The 24,869-nt window shown below is 37.0% G+C and overlaps 1 protein-coding gene across 2 annotated transcripts in view; it reads right to left on the minus strand.

Moving 5' to 3' along the window:
• arhgef2a (Rho guanine nucleotide exchange factor (GEF) 2a) overlaps positions 1-24,869 on the minus strand; it is a 58,339-nt gene that overhangs the window by 13,092 nt on the left and 20,378 nt on the right. Inside the window, exons 1-10 of one of the 2 annotated variants that reach the window (XM_081377197.1) lie at positions 19,762-20,029; positions 12,069-12,231; positions 6,866-6,933; positions 6,634-6,697; positions 5,969-6,098; positions 5,363-5,472; positions 4,149-4,292; positions 3,253-3,503; positions 2,709-2,834; positions 209-326 (exon numbers count right to left, since the gene is read on the minus strand). In XM_081377197.1, coding sequence (XP_081233323.1) covers positions 209-326; positions 2,709-2,834; positions 3,253-3,503; positions 4,149-4,292; positions 5,363-5,472; positions 5,969-6,098; positions 6,634-6,697; positions 6,866-6,933; positions 12,069-12,231; positions 19,762-19,824 — 1,237 coding nt within the window. In that variant the 5' untranslated portion in view covers positions 19,825-20,029. Of the gene's footprint in view, positions 1-208; positions 327-2,708; positions 2,835-3,252; positions 3,504-4,148; positions 4,293-5,362; positions 5,473-5,968; positions 6,099-6,633; positions 6,698-6,865; positions 6,934-12,068; positions 12,232-19,761; positions 20,030-24,869 lie in introns of those variants that run through there. The other variant, XM_081377196.1, reaches the window with a different exon arrangement.

A 24,869-nucleotide genomic window follows, 5' to 3' on the forward strand; every position in this document is an offset into this window, starting at 1 on the left:
AATCAGAATAATAAAAAATGTCTATAACCAGGGGCATTTAAATGACATTACCCTCCTAAAATGTGACCATTATTTAATAAAATAAAATAAAATAATACATCATATTAGAAGGACAGAGTAGTTTATAGACATGGAGGGGAAGGGTGGAGGTGAGAAGCTGTTTAAATACAGTTAATATTGACACTGGCGACATACGCCGGAGTCTCACCTTTGGTGTTGTCATATATACGTTGCACCAGGACGGGGTATTTAGTGATGCGCTGAGTGACCAACAGGATGCACTCCTGGAACCCGTGACGACGCAGTAGAGGACCCCGATTCGCCCTCTGAGAGGACACAGAAGGACAAAGACAATGATAAATGGACAGTTAACCATTTCTGCCTCTGTGCACTGTATTTACAGAACTGTCACTTGCCAGATCGGGCCAGTGCTGCATCTTCACGCAAGTTGATGATTTGAGTGTGTTTTTAAGCCTTGCCAACTTAAATATTCAGTGCAAATAGACACGGAAGTACCCATGTCTCTCAGTGGTACTCGTGTGCTGTGTGACAAGTTTTGTGTGCGCAACAACACACATCCAAAGTGCGCGCCCAAAACGCTGCGCATCACAGCGCCTGAATACTCTTCTCGATTATCCTCGTAAACATAGTCGGTTATGTGAACATGAGAGATAAATGCATGTGTAACAGTACATTAGATATGTGCAACTCTTCAAGTGACAGCAGCCTAATATTCCTGCTGCTCTCTGTTTTTATGTTAATCAATCAAACAAACGACAGAAAAAAATGACTGAATAACTGCAATAAGGGTTAATCTATATTTATACAGTGAAGACTATTGTCACAGTGTCTGGTTGTGTTCCCCGTGTATCCACTAGATGTCCTCCTTTTCCCCACGGTGTCATGCACATGAACTTCATCCCCCACAATTCCTGTCTGTGTTTTACACCCAGGTGTTAGTAATTGTAATCACCAGCTGTCTCTCGTTTTCCCCTCGTTGTGCATGTATTTAATGCCCTGTTTGTCTTGTGTTCCTTGTGGATCAATGTTGTATGTCACGCCGCTCCACTTCTCGTGTTTTCCTTGCCTGTTTGTTGTTTTGATATAGCCTGTCTGGATTTTCGACCCCTGCCTGTGTTTGGACCTTGATTTTTGGATTGCCCTGAAAATAAAGCCTCACCACACTGCATTTGGATCCTGTGCCCTTTTCTCTCTGTGCGGTCGTGACAACTATGCAGTGATATTTTACATTTGCTTAATATATCTGTACCTGAAAATCTAGTTTAGACCTACATGAAAAACCTGAAAAGAACTGTTTTTTTCATTTGTATATATTTGTTCTATTGTATTTATTTGTGCTATTGCTTGTATTGCTTGCTATTTGTTCTTTTTTATTACTGACTGTCTATCACAGTATAAACGCACAAAGATGATGATGCAGATGAAGATTCCTAAAGTCTTTAATTCAATACACAGGGTAGCTACAGCATAACACAGGCGAGACTGAACTGAAAACACAGGAACACAGGCAAACGAGGTGATCAATGACAACACAGTTGAACGTGATGGCAAATCATGTTAAATTCCATGACAACCAAGAAGAAGCGGAAAAACTGAAGGAAAACAGGAACTGATGAATGCAAACTAAAAGTCCATGAAAACGAATTTAAACACATAAGTTAGACTAGTAGTTTTTGGTGTCATAACCTTATTTATTAAGGTTACATGGATCAAAACAACTAGAACAATAACTAGGCCTGTGGTGGGGCCTTTGTGGTGGGGCCAGTGAAAATTTTGGAAGGGCAAGTAGAAAAAAGCGGCAAAGTTGAACCCTGCTGACTGTGATAAAATTACTTACAAAACTTGAAAACTATCCCAAATTGATTTTATAGTGTTTATTATATATTTATTTAGACAATATAATATAGTATACATTTTCATTTCGGCCAGTTTCTTTTGTTTTAAAATACTTAAATCTTGACAAGAAATTAAACTCCGATGCTGATATGGCGATAAAAAAAATGAAATACATAAATACTTATAATAATACTAGTCATAATAATAATTATTATTTTATTATTAGTAATAATAATATTATGAAGAATGCAAATATATTAATAATAATAATTATACATACATACACATACATACATTTAAAATCAGCCATTTGTTGGTCTCATACAGAATTTTACTAACAATTTTATTACACAATATATAATATAGCATAAATGAATTCAGTCAGTATTTTTTGTTTTGAAATCTTACCATGAAAATAGCCTTTGATGCTAGATAGATAGATAGATAGATAGATAGATAGATAGATTTTGTTAAACAATACCTCATATATCATGAGCAATGTGCTACCTTCCACACCACTGTTCTGAGAATATTTAACTTTTTAAAGCATATTAGTATCACTGTGATATCGATAATTGTGAAATTTCACCTGTTTTGCTACCGTGACCGTCCTAAACTAAGCTATTACGAAGTAAAATAAAACACAAGAGCTGAACACAATCATGATACCTGGAAATCTGATGATTCACACATCTCTGAGAGTCTGCAGGCATTTAATGCATTAATGCACCCGCCCACCATCATTCATCACTCAATACCACTCTATCCTCCCACTTGAAACACACGAGACAACACCTGACCCGGTTATGCAAACACATAACGCACATGGACATGGTCATTCTTGTTCTTACCCGTATAAAGAGCTGAAGTCTCTTGTCTCTGGCCAAAAGCTCTTTGTATAGTTTGACAGCCTTTATATGACGGCTGCAGAACTCAGAATACGTCTTCAGCATCTCGTCTGCACACTGACCTGAGAACTGACATGCACACACAAACAGTGCACTATGAACATTTTGTTCCTTGAAACTTGAAAGCTTTCAGCATCCCACTCTCATACACTCATTTCCACTTGTCATTATTTCTTTCTTTTTGACTTTTCAAGCACTCTACAACATGACGTCATTCTTTTCTCCTTCAAATTCATGCAATGAATTTATATAAGGATATTTTTTAATTCTTATAAAGTATTTATAAGTTTTAAGTTAAAATAGTTTTAAAAACATTGTTCACTTTTTTTTACAGTAATGCATTAAATTGACAGCTCTACTTTATGAAACATTTTAAACTGGCAATCAAAACAGATATGCTAATCCAAAATCACTTATGACTGGCCAAATGTACCCAAATGCATTTACACCCCATTCCGCCCACGTAAACTCACAAATGCACTCCTACCTGTTTTATTAGCACATCGCTGATCTGAGTGATGGTGAAATTGTTTGTGCTTTCAGGTTGCAGGCTGTGAGCGCGGCGTTCGAGGAGCTGTGTGAGGAAGTGTGTGTGTATATTCAACAGGCGCTCCAGGCAGGGGAACAGCGCGTGCACGACCCCCGGCTCCAGCTGCACCTCCTCCAGCATGCCCCGCCTGAACACGCCCTCCATGATCCTCAGGGTCCGAACGTGATGGAGCTCCGTCTGGATCAGCTCTGAAATGATATCACAGAGGTTGAGCTGTGAAATTTAAAACATTTAAAAGGTCTTTGTTGGACATGGGAAATGAAATATTCCCACTGTCCTTATTGAGGGTAGATAAATGTGATGTGAATGAAAACAATGTAGTGGGGCAAAGAAGTACAGAACAGTCCATATGTTACAATCTTGTGTACATTGGTGTTGCTACTTTCTTAAATTTGTACATTTAGATTATCTTTCCAGTCATCTAACACTCACTTAAAGTTAATCTTCAAAAACACAAATCTCAAAGTGTAAGCCCATTTTTTACACTGTACATTATGTTCTAGTGCCTAAATTCACTTAGCATTAAAAATTATGCCTTGTTTTTGTTGTTGTTGTTGTTGTTGTTTTACTTTGACAAATTTGTATAAAATATGAATACAGACCATTTATTAGTTATTATACAGAATTGTGATGTATTTAAAAAAAAAACTTTAATAAATAAAAAGCCACAAGGACTAGATGTATAATCTGTTTGTTTTCATTTGCAAAAAAATAAATACAGTGTCTGGAAAAGCGCTTAATAGAATTTGCAATCATGTTTCAGAGTCGACGGCCCATTTACAGTCATAAACATACTTTGATTTTAGACTTAGATCTGCGTTTTTTTCTCTAACCATAGATGACGTCCTGTCTCTTGATAACATCTTTACGGTGGGTCTGCAAGTAGGTGGAATCTACCGCCATGCTCCAGGAATCTGCCTCAAATTCCTGGCCTTCAAACTCCAAATCTTCCAGCAGAGAGTTGAAGAAGCCCTCTCCTAAAAACAAGAAAAATACCATTTCTGTATTACAGCTTCAGTTTCCAAGTAAACAGGTTGGCCAACACGGAATTTGGGGGATTGATCTATAGCCGATCACACCAATCAAAAACAATGCTCTTCTTAAAAATAAAGTATTTCATCATAATAATTTTTTTTTCCTAAGCTGGTAGGTACATAACTGCTCTATTTTATTGTAATTTATTCCTGTGATGTTAAATCTCAATTTTCAACAGTCAGATGATTGTGCTGGTTAATATATTTGTGGTAACTGTAATTCAGAATTCTTTGATGAATATATAGTTAAAAAGAACAGCATTTATTTGATATAGAAATCTTTTGTAACATTGTAAATGTCTTTACAGTCAATTTAATCTCTTCTTTCAAAAACAAATTACTAACTGGAAAAATCTATGTATATGACCGCATTTACACTGCAGGTTTTGATGTCCAATTACGAGTTGTTGACTATATCCAATTTTTGATGACTACTTACATCCTCTTTGTAAAAGTGACCCATATCCGATATCTGCATTTACACTATACACTTGAATAAACAACCCAATGCGTACTGACCCAGAAAAGCTTAGGCCGAAAAGGAAGTAAAAACAGAGCAATTTGCAATGGACGCAGACTAAATAATAGAAGCTTTTGCTTTCCGCACCATCTTTAAAGGTCAGCACAACATTTGGTTGAGCCTTCGTCCTTCATTGGCCATTGAAAAGAGTCATGTGATCGTGGTTGTGTCCACCTGAGTTAACGGCATTCGCCATCGTCACTTTTTCAATGACGTACTACTCGCATTGATGGGAATATCCGATCTGTCTGCATACATGGCAGATGCAAATGCACGTATCCGATTCATATGAGATTTATTTCCACATATGAATGAGGCCTAAAACCAATCTGAGAATATTGGAATCCGTGTGTTCTTTACACACTTACGTGTTCGTGGGTCATATCCGATCTGTGCCACATTGGAGGAAAAAAATCTGAATTTGTAATGTAAATGCGGCCTATTTTAACGTATGTCTACTTTGTTTAAGTGTTTGTAGGTGTGTGTGTCTCACCCTCGTCATTGAGGGACTCCATGGACATGGTTCTGCTCCTGAAGTTGAGTGAGTCTGTGGATTGAGACAAGATCCTGCGCAGCCCCAGAGGATAGTCATCATTCAGAGTCCTACACGCACATGCACAGGTGGGCCAAATGCATGCATACAAACAGATGTACACATATGCATGCAATCACATGCGAAAGAAAAAATAAAAGAAACAAAAAACAAAACAAAATGAGAGGCAGGCATCATAATCACCACAGAAACAGAAAATACAAATAACAAATTTAAAATATATTAAATGACTTAGAAATAAATAAAATATAAAAATAAAGTGAATATAATGACTAATAAATAACATTCAAACAAAACTGCTTACATTAAACTAAAATGTCCACAAACAGACACACACACAAAAAACAAACAAACACAAAAAGACAAAAATTACACAGTGATGAGAACAGTGTGTCTGTCTCTACATAGATATTTCAGGACAAAAGATTGATGTTATAGCATGTTTTACAGTATTTATAAACTAGGGATTTACTTATTTGGTTATGTGCTGGTATATTGTACAGGCAAGAGCCCATTTTATGCATCTCTGTCATTTCTGTCACTCACCCTGCAATGTTATTGGTGGAGACGCTCTTGGAAAGTAAGAGAGAAGACCGGCCGCGACGTGATCCGAGTAGTGACTGACGAAGACTGTCTGAGGGGTAAATGGCAGAGCTCGGCCTTTCCTTTAAATGGGCTTCAGAGAGGCAGAAAAAGAGAGAACAATGTCATATTTAGACCCCATTTACTCCTGGTAACCAGCTAACAAAAACATTTTGCTAATGTTCCCATGAAACATTAGAAACATTATTTCTGAAGGTTAAGGGAACATTCCATTTTATAATTTTGCAAATATTATGAGAATGTTACTTTTGAATGTTCTGAAACAAGCAGTAACATTAAAAAAAACGTTACACGAACGTCCAACAAGCGTTCCATGAACGATGTATAAATGACGTTTTTGAGCTAACAGTTTGAGAACATTACTAAGGTCCAGATCCCTTTGAACAAACATTCCATTAAAATTACTGGAAGAATGTTTGTTAACTTTGAAAGAACCTTGCAAGAATGTCCCTGTTAGCTGGGTCTTAATCAATTTTGGGCAATTACTATCACATGATCCCCTCAATGATATCCATTCACAACTGGTCACAGGAGACGTATGCCACTTGTAATTGGATCAGATGTTAATACCAGATGTAAAAACACACTTGTTTCCATCACATCCTCACCTTTATTCCTCAGAGTCACATTCTGATAGGCCGAATTGTTCCTCATCAGCGCCATTTTCTGTTGCTATTGTGACACATAAATGACATTTTTAGACTTTTGCATAATCCACATCAAGAAAACAGACCCAATTTCGATACATTTCTTCTTCATCCTACCATGAATCAAAGCCAGTGTCTGAATGTCAGTGGTCCATGTGACACCATGTGACACATGTGTGCACTAATATCCCACCTTTTGTTTCATTTTGACACAGTTTGGTAGCGTGTCCCTGCAGCGGTTGTGGATGGTGACATTACAAGCTGAAAAAAAGAACAGATAGGAAAACCCTTTTATCTCACATACTATAATCTTCATACAATCACATTTAAATGTGATGAATGTGATCTTCTCATGGTCACATTTATAAAGTAATAGAATTGTATTCACTTTTTCTGTTATGGGTTTGCAATAACACTTATCATTAGCTGCTTGACCTACCACTATGTTCCAGAAACATTCTACGTTACGACTGGTATGATCAAGTTACTATTAGCTGGTTTGTTGTTGGTCTAATATGATTCTTTAGCTTAAACCAGTTAGAAACCAACCACTTAGTTCTCAAAAATAGCAACCAGCGTACGATGATACTCCAGCGAAGAAATTGAAAAAAATATATATACCTGTACTCTAACCTCTTTTCCTTTTTCCTCTCTACAATATTACAGCAAATAATTAAGTAAATCTCAGTACCATACCCATTTTTCGCCTGTCTTTCTCTCCCTCTTGACCTCTGTCCATGTCTGCGGTAAAATGCTTGTTCTAGATCTCCTTTACAGAATGCTACTTGACGCTGAACATTTTCTCTGGTTACACCGCATTGCTTTTGTCTCTGAACCCCTATTGTTTTAGAACGGCTTTGCTTCCTGTTTTGAGGGTGGCTTGGAAGGAAGAGGGACGGGGGCTCCGGTGGGGTTTCCCTGGCCCGATTACCCACAACACACACCTACACGAGTCTAAATAATCACCCACTGAGCAGCACAGGCTTTTTGTAAGTAAAAGTGCATCTTAGAAATGTAACTGTAGAGGAACATTTTATTTAAAAATAGACATGACAAAAAAGTCCATTTTGATAAATGACTGAATGCAAATGTGGTATCTTGGCAAATCTGAACACAAACTCTGACAAATCTAAAGAAGGAGACTTCACCAAAGGTCACAATAAAAAAAAAAAAATGTCTCATGGTTTTCACACGCACACAAAAAGCAACACAAGTATTTTCAATATTGATAATAATAAAATATGTTTCTTGAGCACCAAATTGGCTTATTAGAATGATTTCTGAAGGATCATGTGACACTGAAGACTGGAGTAATGGTTGATTTGTCATAACAGGAATATATTTCATTTCATATATATGTATGTGTCATGCATGTGTCTCACATTAACAGTGTTTTGTTTTTAAAAAGCCGTATCAGAATACAAATATTTCATAAAACACATAGATAAATCTGCATTCTGTTCCATTCTTTTGCGCTCTTTCCAGCTGTTTTTGAACAAAATATCTTATGTATTGTACTAGAGCTGTGGAATATAATCGGTCAGATATACACACAATTACAGTAAGTCTTGGCAAGTATTCACACAAACATAATTTGTTATGTATTAAGTGAACATTTGGTTAACAGTTGGGGAAAAACATCTAACATTATATGACTGTGCATTAGGTCTTAATATAATAAACCTACTTTTGTAGCGTTTAATAACAAACAATTAATTTGTAATGAATACCATGCTGTGATTATTTTTGCATTTGATTATTTGTTTTGCTTACTTGCATGCTTCTGTTTAGATGTAAAATTAAAAAATAAAGTAAAGCACTGTTTTTTAAATTTGTTTCTTTCTTATATTATATTTGCATCTTTGTTCTTATTTTTTAACAACAATGATAAAATAACAAAAAGAGCAATACTGTGATTAATAATATAGTAATTATTACTAGTAAAATAATTGGAGGAAAAGATGCATTGTGTTGCATCGAGAATCGTTATATAATCGAATCGTTACCTCTGAATCGTAATCGAATAAAACCGTGAGGCAAGTGAAGATACACACCTCTATACTGTAAATGCCATGCTGACCCGTGCATCTCAGCCTTTATCCAATGCTTCCATATGACTGACTAATCTGCTACTCATTTGGGCAACTCATTAAGTTCACTTTAAAAAATAAATTTGCACATCCACATCACATTCAATGCATCTTATTCATATGCGAAACATAAAATAAAACAGCATCTTTATGCATATAAATTTTTTATCTAATCCACTGTAGGACCTAGTTTAAATCTAATCTCCCACTCAAAGGTGTTCGGTTCGAAAGGCCTTTGCACTAAGAGCCTGTGTGGGTGTTGAACATGTAGTTCAATGATACACAGCAAGAGAGAGAGCAAACAATACCAGAGCAGCCGAGCACAAATCCGCTCATCGATGAGAGGCTCGTACTGTCTGGTCTTTAAATCTGATCTTGATGACAATATAAGGAAGAAGTTGAAAACAATAGCAAAACAGAGAACAAGAATTGAAAGATGAGCACAACAAAACAGGAAAGGGTGTGAGAGCATGCCAGCATTCATATGTAAATGTATTTAAAGAATTGTTCAAGTGTGTGTGTGTGTGTGTGTGTGTGTGTGAGGGTGAGAGAGAGAGAATGGGAGTGGTGAAATGCCATTTGTGTGTATTACATCATTTATGTTAAAATACACGCATATATATATATAATATGGATGTGGTGAAATGTGTGAAAATGCTTTCTATTGCAGGGCTGTTTCTGCAGAAAGAAACTATCTAGACCTCCAACTTTAAGATGTGTGTGTGCGTTATCTTGGCATACAGCGATAGACCAGCCACTAAAAATATTCCACATACTCTCCACTTCACCACATAATAGGTCTCAAAACAGCAGCTCAGGGCTACAGCACAGATGTAATATGAAAGTGAGATGTGGGAATGGGTAGACAGGTGTGGCTTGCAAGTAATGAAAAGGCTTATACATGATGTTCATCTTGAGCTCAAAGTTCTGAATCTGGAAGCAATCATGGAAAGAAAGTGGGGAAGTTGAGATGGGGGAAAAAGCAGGAAAAATCATTGGAAGGACTGAGGTAAGTGGCTGACTGAGGTTAGCGTTGTGATTGGCAGGATCACAAACAAGCTCCTCCTAGGATTTCGTCAGAAACATTTATTCTTGGGGTTTTCTTCCACAGAGGACGTAAGCAAACATTAATTAAGAATGGTACTGCTTTTATACTGTACTCATAATCAGTGTCTGTCTAATCACAATTACAACTGATCATACTTATGTTTAATACTTGTCATTAAGGGTTTGTTCAGATCCCTAACCATAAGTACCAGGTTAATTAGTCTATCCTACATGAAAGATACATTCTATAAATTAGCTAGTTTGAAAGAGGTAAGCTGTTAAGCGTTTTGACTTGTGTTGACATAAATTTCATCAGGCGGATGATGAAAGTAGTGAAAAATAATCAGATATAGCCTATTTGTGTTGACTAGATTAAACTAGATTATCATAGAGACTAAGCTCTAGTGAATAGGCTCTTTAGATTTGTACTAGGCCTATCAACATCCAAGCAATCACATAGCAACATGCTAAAGTCACCCAGAACGCCTTAAAGGGTTAGTTCACCCAAAAATAAAAATGATTTCATAATTCACTCACCCTCAAGCCATCCTAGGTGTATATGACTTTCTTCTTTCAGCCGAACACAGAGTTATATTAAAAAATAAACTGGCTCTTCCAAGCTTTATAATGTGAGTGAATGGTACTCTAGATTTTGAAGCCCAAAAGAGTGCATCCATCCATCATAAAAGTAATCTATACAGTTCCAGGTGGTTAATAAAGGCCTTCTGAAGTGAAGTGATGTGTTTTTGTAAGGAAAAATATACATAATTATAACTTTATAAACTATAATCCTTGGCTTCCAGTAACGGGCGTATGCGAGTCAAGTTCTGGCGGAAGAGTGACCTCTGACCCGATATATGACATAGGAGTAGCGTAAGCTTAGGTGAGAATAGATGCCTCTCACAGTTCAAACTAATAAGGCTGGGCAACAAACTCAAGCTGCTCCGACATTTCTCTATAAAAATTCTCATTTTAGACTTCTAATTCGTGACCGGTGTTTTGTTTTGTTCTATCCTCTGTGCTTCCGCATATCAGTATCTCTTTCAATTAGAATTATACCTCCATTTTATACTATAAAGTGGCTCTCCAGTGCGCTCGTGTTTTTACTTACGGATGTCCGACTTCAAAGGAACTGAACAGAAGAAATTAACCGAGGGAAGATTTCCAAGTCAAAGAAGGCCTCAGAGCACACCTACCTATTACATAATTACCATGGACTAATGGTAGTTTGAAAGTGTTTACCTGCCATAGCGAACATTTCCACAAACTCCCATTTTCTTCGAACTCCCAAAATTAACTTCAGTTTTGGCCTGATTTTCTTTGAATTGTATCGGGGCCTTCAGTAACCGCATATCAACAGAAACCTTAATCATAAATACTTGAGGATTGGCTTCTTAAGGTCCATTCACACCAATGGCGATAACTATCAAGATAACGATATAAATAAGATATAAAATCTAAAATCTAGTTCTAAAATCGTTCTCAATATTAAGGAATAGCAAAGCTATCGATATCATTGGAATCACTTTCAGAACGATTTTATCCAGCTGATAAAAAGTTCGCTGGAAAAGTTCACTCCGGCTGATAAACACCTTCGTACTACCATTGGTCCGTGTCAACTATGTAATAGTTGTATGTAAAATGTGTGCTCTGAGGCTCTACCTTCTTCGATGTGGAAATCTTCTCCAGTTCATTTCTTCACTGTTTTTTAGGTTTAATACTGTAAAGCTGCTTGCTTTAAAGCAATCTATTGTATAACGTGCTATATAAATAAATGTGACGCAACTTGACTGGAGTGCTAAATTGCAGAGCTGGGGCAAACATCCACATCGAGGAAAGCATGCAGCACATATTTACATATTAATCTAAACGCCGCTCTCATCAGTGTGGGTGACTTCAGGATGTTGGCTAACAGTATACTGCTGGTCAAACTTCTTTTTACCCCTAAACGAAGAACGAAAAACAACCTTGCCGTGAGTATATCGGGCCTTTAGACTTGTGCCAGACCTATCAACACCCTAACAACAGCATAGAAACATGCTAATACAACCCAGAACACCCTAGCAACTGCGTAGCGACATGTTAAATAAACTCACATTGCCAATGATTCTATCACTGAGTTGATGAACAAACACCACAAATATTTTCCACAGAAATTGTACAAATCTTGCAAAATGTAGTATTCAACTGATTTTGATCATACTGGTGAAGTCTGTGGATTTTGAGTGTGATGTCTACATGTGTGTCTGTGTGACTCACTAGGGCAACTGAGGGCCTCCTTAGCGGTGATGCTCTTGTTGCAGGCCGAGCAGAGTGTGGTTCCAGACACGGTGAGAGAGTTGAAGAGGTGGCCATTACTGTAGCGCGCCTCTCGCTCTCTGGCTTCTCTCTCCCGCTCCCTCATGCGTTCCTTCTCCTTGTTCTAATCAGAACACAAAAACTCAAAATAAATTAATCATGCATGGTGTCATAATATATATAAATAAACATTTAAATCATCTCCACCAGAGTAAAATTTGCCTAGTATCATGGTACAAAAAACAAACAAAAAAACTTTGAGCTGGTCAAAGAACAATCAACACTCACAAAAAAAGGACAATGATGACACTATTGCAGCTCAGTTTCTATTGTGTAACCAATTCATCTGCCGAACTGGTACAGACTGAGTTCACGAACAGGGAAACAACCAACTCAAAAGAGAACTTGCAACACCATTTCGGAAGAAACATAAGCCGAACAATAGCCATATTGAATGTCTAGAGGGTCTGTATTCCTTGGTAAAAGATGTTATCATGAAAACACACACAGCACATTCATGCCTGTGAACTGGTTTTCATTGAAAAAGCTAATCTTTGCTTATCAGCCTTTAGGGGAAAGACAAATTAATCCAATCAACTCTCCACTATAAAAAGTCACTCATTTGGTTTAAGCAAACAATGGCTCTCTTTCTGATACAGTAACTTCATCTATTTGTTTGTCTTTGTTAGGTGCGTCATGCCTAGTTTGATTTAGTTTGGTCATGCCTAGTTTGATTTAGTTTGGTTTTCTTCAGATTTTGGCCATTATTTTGTCCTCTCTTTGGCCCTCTGAGGGTCTTTTTTTACATACAATCTGCTAATAGGTTAATTGATGTGGGTTGAGCTAATTAGTAGGGGTGTGACGATATTAAAATGTGACGATATTAAAATGTGACGATATTAAAATGTGACGATATTAAAGCTGTTTTGCGATATCGCCATGACGGAGCATGAGGGTGAAATTAGCTTAGAATATGTCACCGCTACGTTTACATTACATTCCACTGTCGGTTTGCTTTTTTTTTTAAGAAATAAAAAACATTTAATTCAGTTGGAAAATGATCGCTTTAATTGTAAATTATTGTAAACGTCTGCTCTGCTCATCCAGCACGGGCTACAGAGTCAAACACATTGCAGCAGGAATCACAGTTCACTGACAAGACCATGGTAGAGGATTCGTTGCGCAACAGAGCCTAAATTAAGCATCTGATAAATGTCTTATCTTGTAGAATGAGCGCTCAGCACTGCCACTCCCTATATAAAGAGCACATGAGATTGTGAATTCAAAAGCGGAAGTAAAACCCCAGCTCCCTGGCTGGGCTATGTAGTTGTAACCACTTCTTAGCTCTGGGGCCGGTTTCACTAAGATAGACTTTGACTATGGCTTAGATATAGTAGTCAGACTTCAGATAGACATCTAAATCAGACCTTTGCACAAAGCACTTAATACTCTGACTATCTTAAGTAGGACTACACTGCAATGCATTCTGGGTAAAATAAGACACTTTTCAAAACAAAAAACATGGCGGATCGAGTAAGCGCATTCAACTGCTCAGTGCAGTTTACCCCAGCGGAAAATATGTGTTTGTTGGAGGAGTATAAATGACGGAGTATGTTTTTATGTTTCCACTGTTCGATCGCGCCCGTGCCTCTCTCTCTCTCTGACACACACACACACACACACACACACACACACACACACACACACACACACACACACACACACACACACACACACACACACACACACACACACACACACACACATTCCAGCATTGCAATCTTGACGCAGCCTGTTATTATGCAGCGTTCACACTAAACGCGAATAGAGCGTCAAATTCGCGTCTATCACGTCTACTTCGACGCTTGAACATTTTAAATCCATTCGCATTGGACGCGCGTATAAAGCGAGCGTTTGAAGCGAAATAGACGGGCATTCAGAGCTATGACTTCACTATGACTCTACTACCCCCTGTTTGCGCAGTCACGGTGTATTGCATTTCACGCATCGCCCGTGACGCTTGCGTTTGAAAGGAAGCGCGTCGATCGTTGCTCGCGTTGACTATGTTACAAGGACATTTTACTTGGGAATGTAGTAACAAGAAGAAATGTTTAAATTATGAGCCATTTTCCCTTTTCTTTTGGCAGTTTGTAATGTAACTGATTGTTACTGCTGGTTGCCAAGGTAACATAGAGTCTTAGACCTAAGTTAGCCTGGGGGTAAGGTGTCTATTTTTTTTTGGTCTAAATTAAGTCAGTCTTTATTTTTGTGAAACAGTCTAACTTGCATTAGACTAGTCTATGAGCAAATTTTAGACTTGTCTATAGACCGGTCTAAAATAGCTTTGTGAAACCGGCCCCTGGTCTCTGTTTGCACTCTCTGAGAGAGTACTTTGATTATGGTTGCACTTATTGTTTGCACTTAATAAGACTAAGAAAAAAAACCTGTTATTTATTTGTTGTTGTTTTTATTTCTATGTTCAATTTGTGGAATGGAGTTCAATTAGGAGGTCACACACAGCCTCAATCAGAAGTTCTGGAAGCTCATAATTCATGTACAGTAAGGTCCGAAAAGACTCATGTGAAATTATATAGGAGAGAAGTCAGTGGTTGTATATTGTTGCCTTTCAATTTATATGATAATTCATACACAGAAAGCGTAACTGAAATGACATTCATTACAAGATGATTAGTTTTTCAAAATGCACCTGCAGACTATTTTTCCGGTCGCAAATTTTGTCATGAGGATTTCTTAAAAATTCTGTGCAAAAATATTGTCTCGTCTCGTTCTCGTAAACCCAATCTCATGTCTCGTCTCGTCTCGTGAGCTAAGTATCTCGTCACACCCCGACTAATTAGTGGAAAGTGTTGCATGTGTTAGTGGGAAGTCTTTAAAAACCCTCAGGGACTGTTTACACGACACCGTTTTCAACCAAAAACTGGGAACTTTTTTTGTGTTTTGGCCATTCATTTACACGTCAATGGCGTTTTGGGGCCCTGAAACCGCAAACTCTTGAAAACGAGTTTCAAAGTGCACGTTTTTGAAAACGATAGCGTGAATTTGTGTAAAACCGTGACATCATGCGCATGTGAATTACGTGTTCAGTCTATAGGCTTGTATGTTTTTTTACAGAGTTACATCGCCAACTACCGGCCTGGCATGAATAATACAGCATTTTTAATCCTTTTCACAGATTCGTGTGAATGGTGATCGTTTTGACAATACTATCATCTGTGCATAAAAAAGCTAAGGAAAAACGTTTCCATTTTTAGTACATTGTTGTGTAAACGTCCCCTCAGTTTTGGCATTTTAACAGGAGAGGGAAGAAGGAGAGTTTGAGTGCGACTAGGTTGAGTAATAAACAAACAAATAGATAAAATGAACGACTCCGGCTATTGAGGGGTTGATTATTTTAACATAATGTGTAATAAAAGAAAGGGAGAGGAAAAGGGGGTTTATTTGTGTTTGTCCAGACCAGACCAGACCAAATGTAATTTATATGACACTGTATACAATAAAAAAGGTTTCAAAAATGATTTAGGCTAGTCAAAATTAGTGTACCAGTGTTATTTGAGTATTTATATACTATTATAGTATTTATTTATGTTTTATGTTAGCATTTATTTTTATATTTTTCGTTTTCATTTAAATTTGAGTAATTTTGTTATGTGCCTTTGTCGTGTGTTTATTAGTTGTTGATTTTTTAAATACATTAAAATACGTTTTAAATATGTTAAAGGCTCAGGGAAGAAGGAGGTGGTAACTGGCAAATGTTCTCTCTCACAGACGACTGACACACAAACATAAACAAAACTCAACGTAAAGTCCAGGAATCACGCCTCGCTCCGTTCCCACGGCTCACAGGGCAGTTTTCGTAACCGTAGAACTTTTTCACTTTACGTTTATGGCATTCCGTTAGCTGCCAATGCAACATTTCTAATTTGTATTTAAGATTTTTAATTTCAATTTCTAATATTTATATTTTATTTCAGCTTTGTTTCAAGTACACAAATACTTATTTTAGTTTCAGTTTTAGTTAACAATAACAATATGACGAGCAAGAACCAAGAAGCTATACCTGGAGAATGCTATACGACCTGCAAGCTGTCATTTTTTCCTCAGTCTGCTGACTGAACAGCAAACCAGCAGAGCCATTTTACAATTTGAGCAGTCACTAGCAAAACATCCTCCATAATATAATGAACTATTTACGAATTACATGTTCCTGTCTGCTGGCTTTGACGTCAGCTCCTACGCTGACAGGATATTTGCTAGAGTTTAGGACTGCGTTTGTTCTTGTGGTGCCATCGGCCAATCAGCATTGACATGAAATAATTTTCCATTGGCTCCAGAGTAATTATATGGCATTTACAGCAAAAACAAAACAAAAAAACACACTGCAGCTTTAAATTAGGTAAATTGAATAAGTCCAGGCATCCATTTTGGACAATTAACAGTACAATTCTGTAAAAAAAGTTTTGATCTGTGTGCTTCTAAAATCATTGTTCTTGATTATAAAAGCTTTGACCAGCAGATGTGGTTGGTTAATATGCTAGTCAGCATTTTACTAGAAGCTCTACTTGGCCCTGGCTGTTCACCTTCCTCTTTTATACATATTTTATGATGAGTTAATTGGAAAATTAAGGAAAGAGAAAGATAAATGTCCAGACAAACCATTTTAAAAATGAATTTGAAATGTCAACATAATTCTTAAGATATTTCGGAATAAACATAAGTCGAACAATGGCCATATTGGATGTCTAAGGTCTGTGTTCCGTGCTAAAATATTTTTTAGATTTCATACATTTTATAATAAGATGTCTCATATTTTTTTCACATCTGAAAATAGAGATGCTAAGGTCCTGTTTTGGGTTCACTTATTCTAAAAATTGGCCTCTCTGTTGACATGCAAAGCAGGAAATAATGAGAGAGCACTTCCTCTTTCTAATCAGCAGGAGGCATGAGTAAAGGTTGCCATAGGAACACGGACATGTGTTGGAAGCAAGCAACAGAAAATTTATTATAAAAAATGCTTAGTGTGTTAGTGTGTCGCAGTCAAAAAACCTGCAGGACGTTGCTATCAAATTAGCACACCTAAATTGACCTAGTTTGTCCATAACCAGAATTTCCAGGATGCTTCTGCATTGTTTGTTACGTGTATGTGCAATCATCTCTGCAGATTTGGGAAGTTGCAATAGTTCATGCTAAATCGGAGAACAAAGCATGTAGCCAGGGTGGGGTTTGTTAAGATACTTTTAGTGATACTTTTCTTTTTTTAAATAAACATGAGTATGACTCTATATATCAGAAAAATACAGGGGAGCAGCCAACATTTCCAAGTCTGTGTTTATAAAAATAATGTCAGGCTAATGAAATGTAACTGTGCCTGCAAAATGAAAACAACCTCTGTGGTTATAGTTCACTTGAAAGTTGATATTGAATCAAGCTTTCTGTACAAAAGCATGAGCGGTATGTGCCCCAAGCACATTGTTTTCTAGGTTCAGGGAGCTTGTCTAAAGTTTGGAGTCACCTCCTATCAAGGAAATGGGCTGAGATTGACAGTACTTAATGTTGGTGCTCCAGTTCTAATAGTCCCAGCTCCAGATTTAGTTCCGTCTGCTGTGGCCTGATGGCCTGGATTTAGCTGGCCTATGGGGAACCATGACTGGATTAGTTGACATTGACATTCTTTACAAACATTTTCATAAGAAAGCAATTTCCACTACAGTGCACAGGAAAGTAGCAGTCGACGGATATGGATTCTTTCAATATCCAATGTCGATATAACTCCTGTTTATGGGCCAAGTAGTTGTTAAACGCACACTATGTAATTTTTCGCCACTAGAGGTTGTTTATTCAAAACAAAGGCGTAGCTTGATGAGCAGTGGAGCTTTTATTATGCCGTAGAACGCTTCCGCTTCTTCCGGTCGTGCATATGTGGGGTAAAGCAGCGCTGTTTTATCATATTAGATACATTTGAGTGTGATGAAAGTTTTTATAATGCTACTCTGTGCGTTCGCTCGGTGGCTACTATATGAGACACATTGCACACTGCAGTGAGCTAGATTGAATTAGGCATAGTAAATATGGTACTCGCGGTAAATCAAGAATTCGAGATTTAAACAAAAAGACTAACTGTGTTGAGCTGTTTAACAATGATTAGTTTTCTGTCAATGAATGACCAAACAGATGCTCACCTGTCTAATAAAACACATAGGCCTAATATATTAAAGCGTCTTTGGTGTTTCCAGGAAATCAAGTGTAGCGCGGGTATGATGTCATTGATAGGCAACGATCCCTGTCCTGGTTAAAACTGCTTATTTCTCTGGATTTAAGCATTCTTAGAAACATTTGGGATAATGCAAGTACACAAATCAACAAAATATATAACATTGTTTTGTGGATTTTAGAAATTCTTACATAGTGTGCCTTTAACGGCTAAAAACTGACCAAGATCGGACGATTAGGCTATATCAATATATCTCTGCAGAAGAAGGTAAACACAAGGCCAGTCAAACTAGACCTTGACTTGGAAGCTGCTCTCGGTTACATTTAAATTTCTCAGACTGAAGTCTAACCTTTGACCTTAGAAGAAGAGGTGGTGAGAGGTTGTGTGCTTATGTGTGAGCAAAAACACATCTCACTATTAAAAAAATTCTTGCCTTCGGACCTGAACCTGGAATTGATGCTTTAACTGAGTGCTATTTCTATGGCAACCTCTCTTTTGGCTCTCTTTCTCTTGAATGTTTCTCTGTGCGCGCACACACACAGTCTGTTGTTCAACATTCCCACTCAGTAACACCTACACAACTCAAACTCATGCTGAAGCTAATAACTGGACAAAAAGGTGCATATCCAATGCCAAAAACCAACATACAACCTTTTACTCAAGATGTCTCTACACATCAGAGTTAAAACTGCTCTGAGCAGGCTCTGTGTTGCTCCAAATTCTGTGTACATAATCAGTAAAGTATCCACCTTAACCCATAGTATCAAAGGTGACACTGCTTTGCTCCTGTGTAAATGAAATTCAGCATCAGAACTGCCTTAAAGTTTATAATTCATATTCATGTTTCTATATCCATAATCTCATAATGAAGACATTCATTTCAACACTTGAAATTCCTGTGTAAATGTACATGCAGATTCAGATACAGCTTGTGCTGCCTTTGCATCATACCAATGACATCACACTGAATAAAAGCCATAAACTTACAGTCTTGGAAAACATTATTCATTGTCAAACAACAGCAACGTTAACATTTTAGTCTGTCTGGCCCTTTAACCCTCATTCTACAATGATGAGGAAGAGGATAGGTGCCCACGTTTATACACAACCTCTAGGTTAATAACTAATGTATTTTTATTATCCCAAAACACACTCAAAGCTTTTCTGAATAACTGTCTTTGCTTTGGAACACAATGTATTATGAAAATACAAATAAATTTGGATTGAACGAACTGAAATGGACTTACAGCATACTTTTCAAAACCGATTAGCCTATTTCTAGTCAATGTTATAGTCCATGTACGCGCTAAAATCTCTTATAAAACCATGATGACGAACAAATATTAAAGTGGACAATTCAAACATAGCGTCTAATGTGTTTAACTCTTCCGATAAGCTGGTTAAAACACGCGTCATTGCACTTACCCGTTGACTGATCTCTCTCATCCGTTCCTGGCGAAGTTTCGACAGATCCGCTACTCGAGACATTGCGATATTTTAAACGTCTTTAGTACAACGAAAAACGAATCCTCGTACGGCAAAAATCTCATGTATATCCCATTAATTAAGATAAAAGTTCCTTTTGGTCCCGAGTATGTGTAATAGCAGCGTTTTAACAGACATTCACAGAGAAGCGCAGTGCAATAACTTTGAGAGCAATACGCTTTTCCTCTCGCTCTCTCTCTCTCTCTCCTCCCCTCCTCTTCAGTGAAACGGCGTTGCCTCTTTCAGGAAGCGCGATATGACTATCCCAGAACCCCTCTATTCTTATTTAAACTCTCACTGTAATTCTAGACCGCATAGATGAACATAATAATATATGGTTAATAAACGGGCATGTATGTGTAAAAAATGATGTCATATTTTAAATATTTATACACATCAAGAAATAAATATTCCTTTTTATTTTATTCAAGAAGTGAACGTCTATATCTTTCTCTCTTTAAATCTGTTTTGTTCCATTCATCAAGAAAAAGACATTAAAGTCCAAATGTCAAATTACACGGCAAACTTACCTTTCTGAAGGCATAATGAAGTCATATCCCCACATATTATAAAATGTATTCATTTAGCTTGAGAACGCAATTTAGTAATGCTTAAACATTTATCTGATATCATATGTATAATAATAATAAACGATTGACTATTGTCGTTTAAATACAATAGATGCCACCATCTGTCATGTCACTAGTGAAACAACAGCAATGAAGACTCTCAGACTCTGTGGCTGAACTTTCAAACAATGACATCAACTTTAGCACCAACACATTTCTCAGAGAATTTCTCAGAGATCTAAAAGGAACTAAAACTAATGCTCGGAAAGCTTGTGGTCTACAAGCAAAAAGCACCCGTGAGTAAAATCAGACCAGTTATTCTTAAAATGAAAATGAAACGATAGATAGTCAGAATTAGAGTTAATTATTATGCAAATTGTTATTTAATAATAAAGGCATTTAGTTACAACCTATAACTTCATCTTAGATTGGAAACCATGTATCCATTTCTAAATGCTGTAGTATTTTAGTGGCTCTGCATGCACCTCAGTGTGCCGGGAAAGAAGGTAAATGGTGGACATTTTCTTTTGAGAAGAGAGCCGAGGGGAGAGGAGGGGAGATGGCCACATCTGTCGCCATGCCAACAGTGTACTTTGGCTGGGTTATGAGGGGAGCCTGGAAAGTTTACAGTGGGCGGCAAGGTTTTGGGTTTATATTGACACATTCATCCAGTACAAGCGTGCAAAAGACTGGTTGCTCTGGTGTTTTCTTTTTTCTTTTTTAAATATGCTGCATGGTTTAAAGCTAGTCAAATCTCTCAGCAGATTAAAGCAAGATTAAAGCAGGTCAAATCTTTCAACAGATGTAACGTCCCATCTAGACATTTTGGATTCGCCAAACAATACTGACTGGGGCTCAGACTTACATAATAGTCTACATAATCTGGTTGTGGAACAGAAGAGAACAGAGTTATATGAGCAGAGATTGGGAGAAAATGAGTATATGGTGCTCTTTCTGTGAAATCTGCCAGCTCTTCAACTTTAAATAGTGAAGCACAATTCTCTCTCTCTCTCTCTCTCTCTCTCTCTCTCTCTCTCTCTCTCTCTCTCTCTCTCTCTCTCTGGTTCACTGTCTCCAAGGAAGGACAGATTGTACTGTGGGCGGACTTCCACACAAGTGTTTCAACACTTGTTCTCCCTCTTACTCACGATATCTTGAATTTTATGCACCCTATCTTTCTTCCTTGTGTTGGTAATAACAAATCCGTGGCATGGGACCAGCTATATTGTTTATTAGCAGTCAGATTTCAGCCCCTGCAGCACTCCTGAGCGAATCAATAATGACGAATACTCTGTCTTCGCGGAGTATTAGAGGGCTGCTTCTGTACTTGGATACTGCTGATGTTTCTGGAGCGATCTGCTGCAAGCTATGCTAACAAATGCTAAGCGAGTTGCCACTTCATAATCAGTGCCAGTTCAACAAGTACACTGACTGCAGATCTAAGGCTATCTATAGGCTGATCTTGTTATTCATCATTCTCAGACTTAAGAACAAAATAATACTAATTATTATTATATAAATATCTTTTTTGCTTTTTCACTTTTTTAGATTCAAATTTCTTTTAAAATGTATTTGAAAAATAAAAATAAATAAAATCTCAAAAACATAAAGAATCATTTAAATCTTAAACAAAGATAAGGGTTAAACTATTTATCCAATAAAAAAAGAAAAAGGGATTATCTTTTAATCAAAAAGTAAAAAAAAAAAGTTTTTCCATAATTAGCTTTATACAAAGAACAAGTTAAGACCTGAGTAAATCTCTAGATCTCTAGAAGGCCACGTACACACTCTAAAGTTTCAGCGAGTTACATTGTTGTTCGGGAAACGCACCCCGGTTCGGTTCCGTACACAATGCATACATTTTTTTGAAAAGTCAGAAATTTCAATATGAACAAATATTTTTCAAAGCCAAATTATGTCAGCTATGCAATAGACATTCATTTAATAGTGTAGGCTATATCAAGAAATAACTCATTTGACACTACTTTGGGAGAAACATCCAAGACAAAGTTGATAATTAAATAGTTTCCTGATCTTAGAGCAAAAAAGTTCCTTTGTCATTTAATAGATTGATATAACCTTTTATGGCGTCTAAGAAATATAGCTCATTAAGTTAAGTGCATTTTGTATAACAATTTGCATTACACTGAAGCTAGTAGTTACAATGATGGTGGGTGTTAGCTGTGGCCCTGACTCTACACTGAAATAGATGGATAGAAAGAGAGAGAATGAAAGACAGAGAGAGGGAGCGTTGCTGTGGGTTACCACTCTATAGAGGAGCACCTCTTCAGAGCTGCTTTCTGTGGCAGATGAGAAAATGTGTTTTTCTGTGTGAGTGTGTATTTGACAGTAGGAGTTCTAGTGAGGACAGTGTGTGTGTGTGTGTGTGTGTGTTTCTGCAGTGATAATGACCAGGTTCTGGAGGCTGAAGCCCACGAGGCCTGTCATTCAGCAAAGACTGTGTCACAACACAACGTGATGCCTTAAGGTGAATGTGTGTGTGCACATTTGTATTCATGAGTGTATTTCTAATTTTGGCTAAGTGAGATGCAGCATCAGTCATAGAGGTTAGAAGTTATTTTATCAAAAATACTGTAAAAACAGCAAAAATTTTACAGTTATAAATATCACTAAAATAACTGTTTTATACTTTAACATATTTTGAAATGTAACATTCCTGTGATGGTAAAAAGGACATTTTCAGCAGTTATTGCTTGAGTCTTAAGTCTTAACATGATCCTTCAGAAATCAATCTAATATGTGTTTGACTGCTCAAGAAACATTTTTGTTATGTTGAAACAGTTATGCTAATTCATTTTTTTGCGGGACACTGATCATTTTTTTTCAAGATTCTTTGCTGAAGAGAAAGTTTAAAAAACAGCATTCATTTGAAATACAAATCTTGTATTTCACTAATAATTGTGTAAATATGATGTATTTAATGCATTATAAATGTCTTTACCGACACTTTTTTGAAAGAAAAGTGACAAGAAAAAAGAACACTGACCCCAAAGCCAAGACTTCTGAATGTTAGTGTATATGTACTTATATATAAACTATATATATATAGTTTAGAGTGCAATACTCACTATAGTTGCTTATTAGCATGCATATTACTAGAACAGTGGCTGTTTATTAATACTTATAAAGCAAATTTTAATGCTTTATTCTAAATGACCATATTCTACATATCTTAATCCTGCCCAATACCTAAACTTAACAATTACCTTACTAACTATTAATAAGCAGTAAATAGGAGTTGATTCAGGAAAAAGTTGTAGCTAATAGTTAGTTAATAGTGAGAATCTGACCCTAATCAAAACCTTTCATCAAAGTTATACATGAATTTTGAACAATACCCGTTCTTGTCTACCCAACTTTGATGAACTTTTTAATCCACTTCAAATGTTGACTTCTGTGTGTGTGTATATATATATATATATATATATATATATATATATATATATATATAAATGATAACTTTATCAAAAGTTATTAAAATTTGATAAAGTTATCAAATATTGCACTCCCTTATTTTAATATCTCATTCATTTTTCCATTTCAAAATAACCCAGATCCCAGTCTGTCAGTGGAGGTGTGGGAGGAGCTCTCGCTGACACATGTCTCACAGATGTTTTTTCTCTTGCGGTGGGATTGCCAAATCAGTGCAAAGGCTTTTTAAAAAAAGGCCCTGTGCTCCACCCTGCGGGCCCCTCCATGACTTTATGAGCCTCCCAAAAACTAGGAGTAAACAGCGCAGCAAATGGTCGATAGTGAGTGGAGACACAGTTGCTGAAAAATGTCAAAAATCCTGACAGCAATACTCCAAGCACACGTGTCCGTCTGCACTCTCTGAGTATTTCCCACTTGATGACAAATTTTTTATGTCACTTTGATGAGGAATGTTTATCTTCTAAGACTTAAATGTAAAGTAGCGTAGAAAAGAAAAAGCGTACTAGCTTATAAACCGGGTGGTGGGAAAGAAAGAGCAACTAAAAGATACAAAGAAAACAGAGGGGACGTCTGAGAGTTAAAGATAATGGCAGGAGGAAACAGGCCAGACCATGAGATGACTCTGCCAGACTGTTTACTTTGCAGCTAATAATCATTGTACACACACGCCGTGCACACGCACACACACAAACCCCTGTACAGTGGTGGTACTATCTAATGGTACCACTAAACTTAACTATATAGCATTTATAAGCATTTATAATCGCTGCACAGGTTTCACTAAATCATAACTTGATAGTTCAAGGATGTTGATTTTGGCTTGACAAATTTTAACATGTAAAACTACGCTCAAAAAACCATAGTAACACCTTGGCACTTTTTGCAAGGGTTCCTTTTTCTTCCCCCGCAATCCACTTGATGTAATTAAATGGTCTTAGAAGCCTATGTGTAAATTGTTCCCACTCATTGGTAAAGAATGAACAGTCATGCTGCTTTAAGATTGTGCCTGTGGTCTGTCCTCTCACA

Source organism: Scardinius erythrophthalmus (assembly GCF_964197995.2).
Source record: "Scardinius erythrophthalmus genome assembly, chromosome: 10".
Classification (NCBI taxonomy): domain Eukaryota; kingdom Metazoa; phylum Chordata; class Actinopteri; order Cypriniformes; family Leuciscidae; genus Scardinius; species Scardinius erythrophthalmus.